This window comes from Tachypleus tridentatus, chromosome 9, assembly GCF_004210375.1.
Source record: "Tachypleus tridentatus isolate NWPU-2018 chromosome 9, ASM421037v1, whole genome shotgun sequence".
Taxonomy (NCBI): domain Eukaryota; kingdom Metazoa; phylum Arthropoda; class Merostomata; order Xiphosura; family Limulidae; genus Tachypleus; species Tachypleus tridentatus.
In genome coordinates, this window is record NC_134833.1 from 65,045,627 (window position 1) to 65,057,661 (window position 12,035).

Below are 12,035 nucleotides of genomic sequence, written 5' to 3' on the forward strand. Positions count from 1 at the left end.
GATATGTAGATGACACAGATGCGGAATTCACATCTACAAAACACACACTTATTTTTTGAATCACATCAACACTATACATCCCAACATCAACTCGACATGTGAACAAAAAGAAAGCAATCAAATATCATTTCTTGACCTCAAAATTACAAGAACCAATACACAATTTAAAACAGAAATCCACCGAAAAACCACCCACACTGGATTATACATTCCTTGGGACTCAGCACATGAAACAAAACAAAAACTCAACATACTAAGAAACCAAATAAACACAGCTATAAAACTATGCTCACCAGATAAAATTAACGATGAATTAGACAAAATAAAACAATACTTCATCAACATCAATAAGTTTCCTTCACAAACCATAGAAAACATTATATGCACACACTTAGATAAAAAGCAAAATCAACTAACAAAAGTAAATATATCCCACGAATTAAAAAATCACGAAACCATATTCTGCTGCATATCATATATTCCCAACATCAGCAGAAAAATAACCAACATTTGGCAAAAACTAGTAACAAAATATGACATTCCAGTTAATACCAAATTTATTCAAAAACCAGGCACAAAACTGAGGTTTATACTATGTAAAAACTACACTGACAAACACCACACCAACATTATTTATAAAATACAATGTGATAACTGCCACGACTTCTATATTGGAGAAACAAATAGAAAAATGGAAACCAGATTCAAAGAACATAAAAAGTCACCTTCGCACGTTTTCAAACACTGCAAGTCAAATAAACACAACATAACCATAGAAAACACTCAAATACTAAATAAACAAACAAATACAAAATTAAAGAAGCCTTACTTATACAATAACTCAAGCCCAAAATAAAACAATACAAAGGAACACCTTTATACCTATATTAAAAATAATAAAATAAATAATATAAAATTATATATTCAAATATCTAAGCACACCCTCTACATTCTGACACTTGGTTACACAACCCCTTTCAAACATGTGGTCAGCTTCCGGTCAGTTACCTCTTTCTTTCTTTGTGAACTAACGATGACCGAAGAAGGTTGAAACGTTGTTCGCCACTCTACGTAAAAATTTTTTCTCAACCCAAACAAGCCGTTTTTACATATATATTTTCTCTACAAGTGGGGTTTTCTCGACATCACTGTGAATAGTGATTTTAGAACTAAAACCTTCTTTTCTGTAAAGGGCCTTATGACCTTAATGGCTAATAAAAACAAAGAATGTAAATTATACAATGAAGATTTGGGCTTTTGTTAAAAACCAGTTACTAAACAAAATTACTTCTTTTTATTGCTCAGTCAGATTTTTTTTTGCTTTTCTCATACTTTCAATTGTACTTAATATTACCACTCTTCACTCCTAGCAGTGCTTCTCAGATAAATATATCTGTTATATTCAAGAAACTATTGTGAGTGTTCCCCCATCCCCCCAACTGGTCACTTCTTTTACATACACATCTTCTATGATCAGTGTAAACATATACTGCTCTTTAGCATGAGCTGAGAGCATTTTCACTTTGTTTTTTCTATCCATTTCGAACTGTTGAAATTAAGAAGTTATTTATATTTCTAGTTCTCCTTAGAAGACTGCTGTTTTAACTTCAATCCTTAAGTAAAAGATATATGAATTATTCAGAATATTTCCATTAGCTATATGTTTCAATATCTTATTTTTACATAATAACGACACAGAAAACTTACCACCTTTTCTTATGCAAGTGCTGCAGCAATACGTTTGGATCAATTTGAAACATCTTATATATTTTAAGATAAAATACATTCATTTGCTAATACACAAGTTTGTTACTCTAGTAATTTAATAGTTTTACTTCACAACTTGGAGTCCAATACTCTTATATTTAATAAGAGTATTATATCATTATTGTACATCATATATTTGACACAGCAATTATAACACTGATTTTATTAGAAATTAGTTCTTTAGTCTATCTACAGCCATTAAAGTTTAAACTATTAGGTAACTATTTACAAAGAGAGAATAAATATGCAAGAGCAGTTTAATATCAGTTACTATTTAAAACTTTAACATCCAAGTGTACTTTAGATTTGACAAAACCTTAAGTAACAAGCTTACCAAAATGAAAAACCTGTCAAGTACAGGCAAACATTATTTTTAATATTCAATGCTAATCATCAAAACCTGCATTAGAAAGAAACCAGCAAATAATACAATCCAACAAAGAGTAAATGAACATCAAAATTCCATCAACTTTTTACTTCAGAGTAATTGGCTCTAGCAAAATGCAGGATGTATTATTATTTAGAAACAATGACAAATTCTTCAACTCCTTGTAACATTGGAAAAACCAAGAAACTTAACGAAGTCTGTTACATCAAAATATATTATTAACCACCTCTGAATTGTGGTCAAGGCATTGGTTTCAATCTGGTATGAACTCCTTTTCTAAACCACATTGGCATGACATCTCTATCCAAAGACTTACAATTCCCTTGTTTTTTTCACCTTCTAACACATTCCAATGATTTTGGTTTTTAAGATTCCACTCACAAAACTCTCACTTATTTCAAAAACATTTTATGTGCACAACATCACCAGTGTTAGCAACCCAAAAACACTTTTAGAAGTTTCCACTTAAGTATAGTCTTAATTTTATAGCAGTGACTACAGATTCTCTTAAAAATTAACTACAAGGCCATGTTAAATATAGGAGAAAAGTTAATATCACAAACAGTGATACCAGAACCTAACCAAATGTTTAACTAAATACCAACAATCAATGCATTAATTTCTCAGTAATAATCTAAATACTAAATTATTTAGTGTATTCCCACATATATCAGATCATTCCTTAAGTAATGTCCAATTTTAGGTGCAGAAAAAGAGAAAAGATTTCAAATGCTTTTAATGTTTTTTAATCAATAACGTATGTTTGATTATTATTAACTACTTCCTGCCAACAATTCACAAGCTTCTGAATGTCACTGCTATAACATTCTTGGGGTTTGGGGGAAAAGAATGTAGAGATAGTAGTTTTGACATCTGCATGTGTTCCAAGCTCTTTCTCAACAAGATAGTTCTGCAAACTTTGGAATAGATGATAAACAGATGGGACAAGGTCTGAAAAACAAGGAGGATGTGGAAGTTTTTCCTAGTCTAACCCTTCAATCTTTGCAGATGCGATCCATTTTTCATCTCCAGTCACAAACCTGTCCAAAAAAAGTGAGTTACATTCACGAGTGTGCAGAAAAGTACAAATTTCCACTCTTGCTCTAAGGTTGGCTTCTGCCAAATCACAAGAGACCCATTTTCCAAGTCTTGACACCTTTCCAAGTTGTTGCAGATGACAGCAAATTGTTAAATGGGTTGAATTACGCTTCTGTGCTAGTTCTGAAACTGTTACAACACAATTTTCATCAAGTGCAACCAACTGCTAGTCATCATGAAACTCAACAGGACAACCTTAACGTGGCACATCACTTAAGCTGTAGTCACCTGATCTGATCTTCTGAAACCACCTTTGACATTTTCTTTCATTCAGAGACTCTGCACCATAAACACCTTGAATGTTTCTGCTGCAATAGTGCAGCAGAAACTCAAAGCATTATATGCCAAATTTGTGCTCCTCAGACACATCCATCTTTATAAGGATTTATTTGATTAATGTTCCAAAAAAGTGAAATTGGGTTAGTTTTTTTTATTTGTCTGGACATTTTTATACATGTTCTACTACATATTTTAGTCATTAAAGCCATCTAAAAATACAGCAATAATGCTACACTTTCTGTATTAAATTTTCGAACATTACTTATGGGATGACCTGATATATATATATACATGCAACTGTTCTCTTTAAAGGTTATTTCTTACCTTCATTGCTAAGACGATGGTGTTAACCATTATGCAAATAAAAATGGCATATTCAAAATACTGGGAAGTTACAAACCACCAAACCTTGTACTGGAAACGTTGTTTAGGAATGTAACGCCTGACTGGTTTAGCTTTTAGGGCAAACTCTATACAATTTCTCTGAAAAAAAAAATAGAAAAGTTGTATATGTGTTGAAAACAATACTAGTTGTATAAGCAGAAACATTAATAAATAGATGCTCTAATATTAATGAGAGGTTTATACAATACTGTTTTATAAATAAAGTGAAAGTGACATAAAACAATAAAGTACAGAAGAAGAGATGTATGAGGAAGACGAATTTGGAACCTCATGTATTAATTTCTCAGTTACTATCTAAATACTAAACTATTTAGTGCATTCCCACCTATATCTATACATATGTACAACCCTTCTCTATAAAAGTATGTTAAGAAGTTGAAGATGACCTAAGAAGGTCGAAACTTTGTTCTCTATTTTAATAACTGTTTTAATATCAATACCAGCCGTCCTGAAATACATGTAAACTTGAAACCCCATAAACTGCTACAAGAGGTATGGAACTATTGTACTAAAATATTTGAATATATGGAAACCGTTAATATTTCTGAATTAGCAATTTTGAAAATTTCCTACCAGAAAAAACACCTGCTAAATTAAAATTAGTATATACATACATACACCAGGTGATGATCAGATATCAACTGTTAACAATACATCAAGAAAAATTAACAACACTAAAAATTTACTAATTCTGAATGGTCAAGTTTTTTATTCTCAAGGACTATAACAGTTCTCAATGTTTTGGACATTAAGGTTCCTAAAGTTCACAGTCCTCTAATAGCAGTAGGTTTAAAAACTAACTTTCAGATATGGTTGTGTCTGAATACTATTTCATTACTGAATATATTTTGTGCTTTTGAGAACAGCATAAAATCAAAAGGGTATTAAGAACCTACAACATAAAGTGACCAAAGTAGCACACACCAAACCTTCTAAAGGTTCGTTGGAGAGAGAAATAAAAATTCTTACAATATTATTTGTAAATGTGGATTCCAATACATTATAAGAAAAAGAAAAGTTAGATTTCAGAAGCATAGCATACATACAAGACCATGGAAGAGCTCATAAAACTATAGAAGACAGTACATTAAATCAGAATAATAGAAAAGTAACGAACTACAAAAGATCAAAATAAAGATACATAAGATTTCTACACTGACCTAACTGACAGCTTGATCAACTGAGCACAGAAGTTGACAATATATCAGAAAGCCCCTCTTATAAGTATTCATACAGTTCATTCTAATACTAACGGGTGAGACCTCAGATAAGTGGTTAGCATACAAGCCTCATAATGAGAAGACCCAGGACTGAATTGTAATAACTACTACTACCATCACAATCCTCTTGAGGACTACTCTGATAATGACAATGGATTATCAAATATAAAACTAGTTAGTAATTAGCATCCAATAAAAAGGAAGCAACTATTTAACAGTCACACTTAGATGACCCTACAGGCCACTAATACGACAAAAGATACATTACTACACGAAGTTGTTGTTCCTTGTGAAAAGTTGTGACCAGAACTTAAAATAGAGTTTTTTCATCAACAATTACGTTTAAAAACTAATTAAGGAATTTGGTCACAGTGACCTCAGTATCTTAACATTTCTGACTAAAATATAGGTATCATTTACCTTTGTATTTATTTAATATATTCTACCATAATAGCTGCTAAAAATCCTTCAATAAAAATTACAAATGATAATTATTTAGCTTTAATTTTGAGTGACAAGCAAACTGCCAAAAGTCTCTTACCATTGTTCTGCATTACATCATCAGCTGATCATTAATCATCATTTCATTTAAAGTATCAAACAAAAACAAAGATCCAGTACAAATCTTATTTCTTTGATCACACTGATTAAACTGATCCCCAGAAATCTCATTTCCTTGATCAGAACCATGAAACAGATCCAATTCAAATCCCATTCCCTTGATCACACCCAATAAATTGATCCAGTACAAATCTCATTCCCTTGAACAGACCTGTTAAACTGATCCAGTGCAGATTCCACTCCCTTAATAAGACCCATTAAAATGATTCAGTACAAATCCCATTCCTTTGATCAGAATTATTAAACTGATCCCTAGAAATTCCATTCTTTTGATCATACCCATTAAATTGATCTAGTAGAAATTCCATTCCTTTGATCAGATGTATAAGTAAAAATATACTTTGTTAAATAATTTTAATTTTTAAAAACACATGATATCTTTGAATTATCTTACACCTTGATGACTTTAACACGTTTCAAACTAACATTGTACAGGTGGAAAACAAAGATGTTGGTATGAGAATAGAACAACACATTGTAACAAGTTATCATAACTAACCTGGTTTTTATCAAGTTCACAGTTAATAGAACAACACATTGTTACCACCACTCACCTGGTTTTTATCACAGTTAATAAAACAACACATTGTTACCATCACTTACCTGGTTTTTATCACAGTTAATAAAACAACACATTGTTACCACCACTCACCTGGTTTTTATCACAGTTAATAAAACAACACATTGTTACCATCACTTACCTGGTTTTTATCACAGTTAATAAAACAACACATTGTTACCATCACTTACCTGGTTTTTATCACAGTTAATAAAACATAACATTGTTACCATCACTTACCTGGTTTTTATCACAGTTAATAAAACATAACATTGTTACCATCACTTACCTGGTTTTTATCAAGTTCACAGTTTTTATATTCCTGCTCTCCTTCATTCTGGAAAGTAACAATGACAAAACCTACGAAGATGTTGACCATAAAAAAAGCAATGATAATGATGTAGACAATGAAAAAGACAGCAACTACTGGACGATTGTTATGAATAGGTCCCCTATCTTCAGCATTTGAGTTGATGGCTGTGTACAGTAAGCTGGAAAATATAATGGGAGTTAAACACTCAGTATGTGTGATTTAATTTTACACATGACTGTATAATATCTAGTAACAAATTTACATTTTTACCAGTTAACTTATGTTGTTTTACAGCAAGTGTGTATTTTGTGGTTAATTACAAAGCTGTCTGTGTTGTGCTCACCATAAGTACTGAAACCCGTACATCAAGTTACATTTGCTTCTCTTTGGTATAACTTTGAGGATTCAGTTGACACACAAAGAGTGACAAGACATAAAAATATAATGTTACAATTAAGTTTAAAACCAATGTTATAAAGTAAATGTTGATGTTATACAAATGGAAAATGTCCTTTATGCCCAATATGTATATACCTTTTTCCTTCAAGAATGTTGTTGATCATTAAGCACAAAGATACACAGTGGAGTATCTGTGCTGTGCCTTGCCTGTATCAAAACCTGACTTTGATGTTATAAGCTTACACGTTTACTGCTGATGCAGGAGGGAGGGAGGGAGGGTTTTCTCCAGAAAAACATTTTATATGAAATTAAGATGAAAACACTAAAAGTCAGGAAATAGCAGCTTTCTCCACAATTGTGGAGAATCTGTAAGGGACTTGGCCCTTGTATCTCACCAGGAGCAATATGATAAGGTTCTCCTTGCTTGTTTTTACCAACACCTTTGGTATGGGTAAGAGTCACAGAACATAGACTAATGTGAAGAAAAATCTCAGTTATAGTCTCAATCAAGACTCAAATTTTCCAGTTACAGACACAAAGAACTTAGAAACCGATGCATGAGTGAAAATGTCAAACTATAGCTTCGTAAAACTTACAAAAGAAATGTTACAGCTTTACAATGGGTTTTCTGCAGTGATCCCACTACTGGGATCAACCCTAAAATTTTGATATTATAAGCCCTATATCTACTGCTTAATCACCAGGGGTGGTTTATTTACTAAAGCAACTTCTGTTCTCTGTTTGTTAGTTTTAAAAGACTGTCTGTAATCTGTTCACCACAGGTAATCAAACCCTAGATTTAAACATTGTAACTCCATAAAATTATTTCTCACCTTCTGAAGGACAACTAATACTAAAATAAATTTTGAAATTATGATTCAAATACAACCCTATTCCATAGAATTAATAACTAGCCCAGGTTAAGATCTCAGAGATACAGTGGAACACTACATATCATCATATCTTAATTACAAGGGCTCAGAACTGGAACAAAACTTTATCAGGAAAAAGTTACATATGAAATTACCATTAAACTTATAAAAGATATATAACATTTGAATTATAACAAACATAGCCTTGGAAACTTACTTTCATGGTTGTTGGTACTGCTAAAAAACATAACTACATTTAAAGACTCACCCAGGCCAACCTTCGAAAGTTGACACTGTACATAAAGTGAGCATTCCTTTGGCAACGTCGTCAAAATTAAATGGATTATTTTCCCAACTTCTTTCTTGCACTATGGGTTTTGATACATCCCCATTCAAATATTCAATGAAAACTCCTCTGTAGATAAAATAAATTATGGTATATCTTTAAAAAAATTACAAAATGTCTACTATTGAACTTTAAATACTGCTTAATCAGAACTTCTAATTTTCTCCAAATCAAACTATAAAACTAGATGTTAAACAACATGTACACTGCATTACTTAGCTCAAGCCTTAGTTTCATTTATTTACCTAGGTAAAAAAATCACAATACATTTCGTGTACCTAAAAATGAAATGGGTTTAAGATATCTTATAAACTAAATGTATAATTTTTATCATCAAGACATTCACCTGCAGTCTTCCTCTGTCATCTTGGAAGGATCATTACATGAGAAAAATTTCCCCTGTAAGAATGAATACATACGCAGAGTACATTCACTGTTACTAACTCACTTAATACAACATATTCTACAAACAGAACATTTTAAAACACTACAATACAGCACAACAGGTTATCATCTAAAGCATGAGATAAATCTTTATCAGGATCTTGTAGGAAGGTCATAAGGTCATGAAAGGTTAAATTTTGAACCATAGATTTTGCAGTGACAGAAAGCTGAGGGGGTGCATCTCCAGAATCTGTAAAACTACAAGTTATATCTAAGAAACTTCACAAAGTACAAATTATTATTTATATGCAATTGTGGAATATTTATGTCAACAAAACAGAGTTAAAATAAATTTTTATTTTGTCTTTTAGTATGTTTTACAAGTGTGGTCCATAAGTGTTATGTTGCCAAAGTATTTTAATTTGCTGGAAAACTTATTAGCCAAAGACTTTTTCTGACACATGAGAATAACAATATCCTAATTAATAATTATGTATCAAATTTAAATTACACATACTTGTGTGTTGATGGCTAACCAAAATTAATAGGAACTATTGTAAATCGTGTACAATAACATGAAAATGAGATTAAAAGCCCATTAAAGTTCCTATTTTATTGCTGTTTAGACTTATTGTTCAAGTCAACAATTAGAGCTTTAGGTCATTCTCTTACTTAATTACAAAGCTTAGTTACATAGCCAGTGTAAAACTGAAACTAAATGCAATAAAAATCATGTTGATTTTGAAATAAATTATCCATTTCAAAAATGGAATTGAAGTTTCAATACACCTTTATAAACAACTGAATTTGTTACACAATTTTGTTATCTCCATTAAATCAACCATTACTCACTTGACAGGGTAGTTTGGGAAAGGAGTCTTTTGATTGCTCCAAAAGGTTGGTGTTGGGGAAAGGTTAAAATGTGAAATGTAGCTTAAGAGCTAAGGAGAGTATGATTCTAGAATTTGTAAAGTTGCAAGTTAAAACAGCTCAAGGAGAACCTGATGTCGTAGGTGTGCTTCTTGTTGTTAATATTAGAGGAGTAAAGATATCCATAGCATTAGCAAAATAAAGATACCCTTTGTGTAAGAGAAATAAGAAAATCCACAGTTTTGGGAGGTAAAGATATCCATAGTGTTAGGAGAATAAGGATAGCCATAGTGTTAGGGAAATAAAGAAGTCCATAGTGTTAGGGAAGTAAGGGTATCCACAATGTTAAGGGGTGATGTTTTTAATTTTAGTTTTAGTCTCTGTTGGTCATACAAATACAAAAAGTTCCATTTTATTTTGTTTTTTGGAAAAAACAGCAACAGGATCCAACTTAACCTAGCTACCAAACATGGATGACTCCATAAATGTGGTTTAGCTTCATTGTTAATTCTTGTCTGTAGGTACCAACCTGATTTACAAATGTACAATCCACAACCATGACAGTTGATTTTGTTTTTTTGTTTTCTGGGACATTTGGGTAAATAGACTGTTGTTGAGAGTTTCTGTTTGAGGATTTGAAAATATATTTAAGTTAAATTTGGAAGGAAACATGAATTCTTAGTTCACAAACACGCACAAAAACATCAGAATTTTTAATTTTCACATTCATTAGAAACTAGCTGCAGCAATAACATGATGTTTTCTAAATTCCTTTGGATTACCTAGACATTTTAATTGGTTTTCTGCCATGAGGCCCTTCTCATTGTCTCATGGGTAGTACAAAAATTTAAGGATATATGATGCCACATCCAGGTAAGAATTACCATGTAAAATAAAACTTAACCTATCTCTTGGATGTTGCAGTATTAAATCAAAGCATGATGTCGATAATATATCTTAATTTGGTTTGAACACTATGATAATTAAACATAATCTTCTATACAACTGACTTATGTTCCTCTTCAAGATGGGAATTCTTCTTCAAGTGGTGCATTGTCACTGACTTTGGTGCTCATGGATTCCTACCCATTATTAGATTCTACACTTTGCTTACCATGGCTCTGAGGTATGCCTTCTTGTAGTTCTTTTTTCATTAATGATCCTTGTATCCCTGCTTAATCCATATTTTTTTGTTTTCCAAGGCCATTATGTAAAAGGGAGATTCCTGTCTTAGAAATTCTAAATCTCTAATATAAATACATCTTCCTGATGAATATTTTGCATTAGAAAAGGTGTGGTTAAATACTTATCTCAGAAGTGGTCAGCTTTTGGTGTTGTTACATTACCTGCAAATGTCAATCATGTCAAAAAGTGATTCTGATATGTGCCATTCACTGGAGCTTTTTGTTGTATATCATTGTAAAATGACTTGATGCTTTGCATATTCAAAATCATTTTATTATGAGTACTCAAATGCATTGTCGGGTTGAAAGAGCATCACATAGGAAATTTTCGTCTGTGTTCTTGGAACATATAATAAAGCCACTTTCTCCATCTCAAATGTTAAAAATCTGTGCAGTTGCAAACCCCAGTAGGTGTTTTAACTCAAAAAACATTAAATAAATAACAAGTGAACGACAAATTGATTCACTAGTCTTCTACTTTCCCAGGTTCCTGAATGACTGTTGGCAATGTGTTTTCATACCTTTCAGTAATACATAATGCAAACCACTAAATTACATCTAGTAGCTAAAAATAAAAAATAGCACTTAATGGATATGTACGAAGTTCAAATTTATAAAATTTGAAAATACTTGAGAACTGGGATAGTTAAAAGTACAGAATCTAATGACATAGTCTTGAGCTCAAGTGAAAAGGCAGCTCATCTTTCTCAAGTCAATTTATTTTTAGGAAGATGGTACTTCAATACACAACAAATAAAAATGCAAAGCACACAATATGTTGTATATCTAATTACTTTGTACTTAGGTTTTATGTTTTAATGTGTGTTAGGCCATGCTAAAATTAAAGAAATGGTATTGGTAATTTCATAAACAATACATTACCTTTAATTAGCATTATAATTATGCCACTAATGCTGCTTATTTAGATAACTGCCAAAGTGGGGTTTACTTCATTAAACATAATTTTAATTTAAATAAACATAACTACACATCCAATGCCATCTAGGCTTTCATATTATTGATAAACACAATTGAATTTCCTAAAATGTTTTTACTTACAAAGGAATCAAACCTGTAATGAAATTACATTGTTGAAACTTGCACATGGAATTTGAGTCCTAGTAATAATAATAAAAAAATAAAAAATAAACTGTTTAAAACTTTAAAGATGTAAATGAATTTAATCCTGACATAATATCTTACCACCTCTTACAAAATAACTTTCCTTGACTAGTACTGCTCTCTAATGATGCAAATTTTCAATGCTTGCCAGTAGCCTTCTGCCTCTCATTTCTACATATCCATATGTAAATGATTACATTGCAGTTCT

At 31.6% G+C, this 12,035-nt stretch overlaps 1 protein-coding gene across 4 annotated transcripts in view; it reads right to left on the reverse strand.

Moving 5' to 3' along the window:
- LOC143225331 (muscle calcium channel subunit alpha-1-like) overlaps positions 1 to 12,035 on the reverse strand; it is a 100,243-nt gene that overhangs the window by 24,023 nt on the left and 64,185 nt on the right. For all 4 annotated transcript variants that reach the window (XM_076454533.1, XM_076454534.1, XM_076454535.1 and 1 more), the window contains 4 exons: positions 8,614 to 8,666; positions 8,190 to 8,336; positions 6,627 to 6,828; positions 3,857 to 4,015 (listed from right to left, as the gene is read on the reverse strand). In XM_076454533.1, the coding sequence (XP_076310648.1) occupies positions 3,857 to 4,015; positions 6,627 to 6,828; positions 8,190 to 8,336; positions 8,614 to 8,666 (561 nt within the window). The remainder of the gene's footprint in view (positions 1 to 3,856; positions 4,016 to 6,626; positions 6,829 to 8,189; positions 8,337 to 8,613; positions 8,667 to 12,035) is intronic.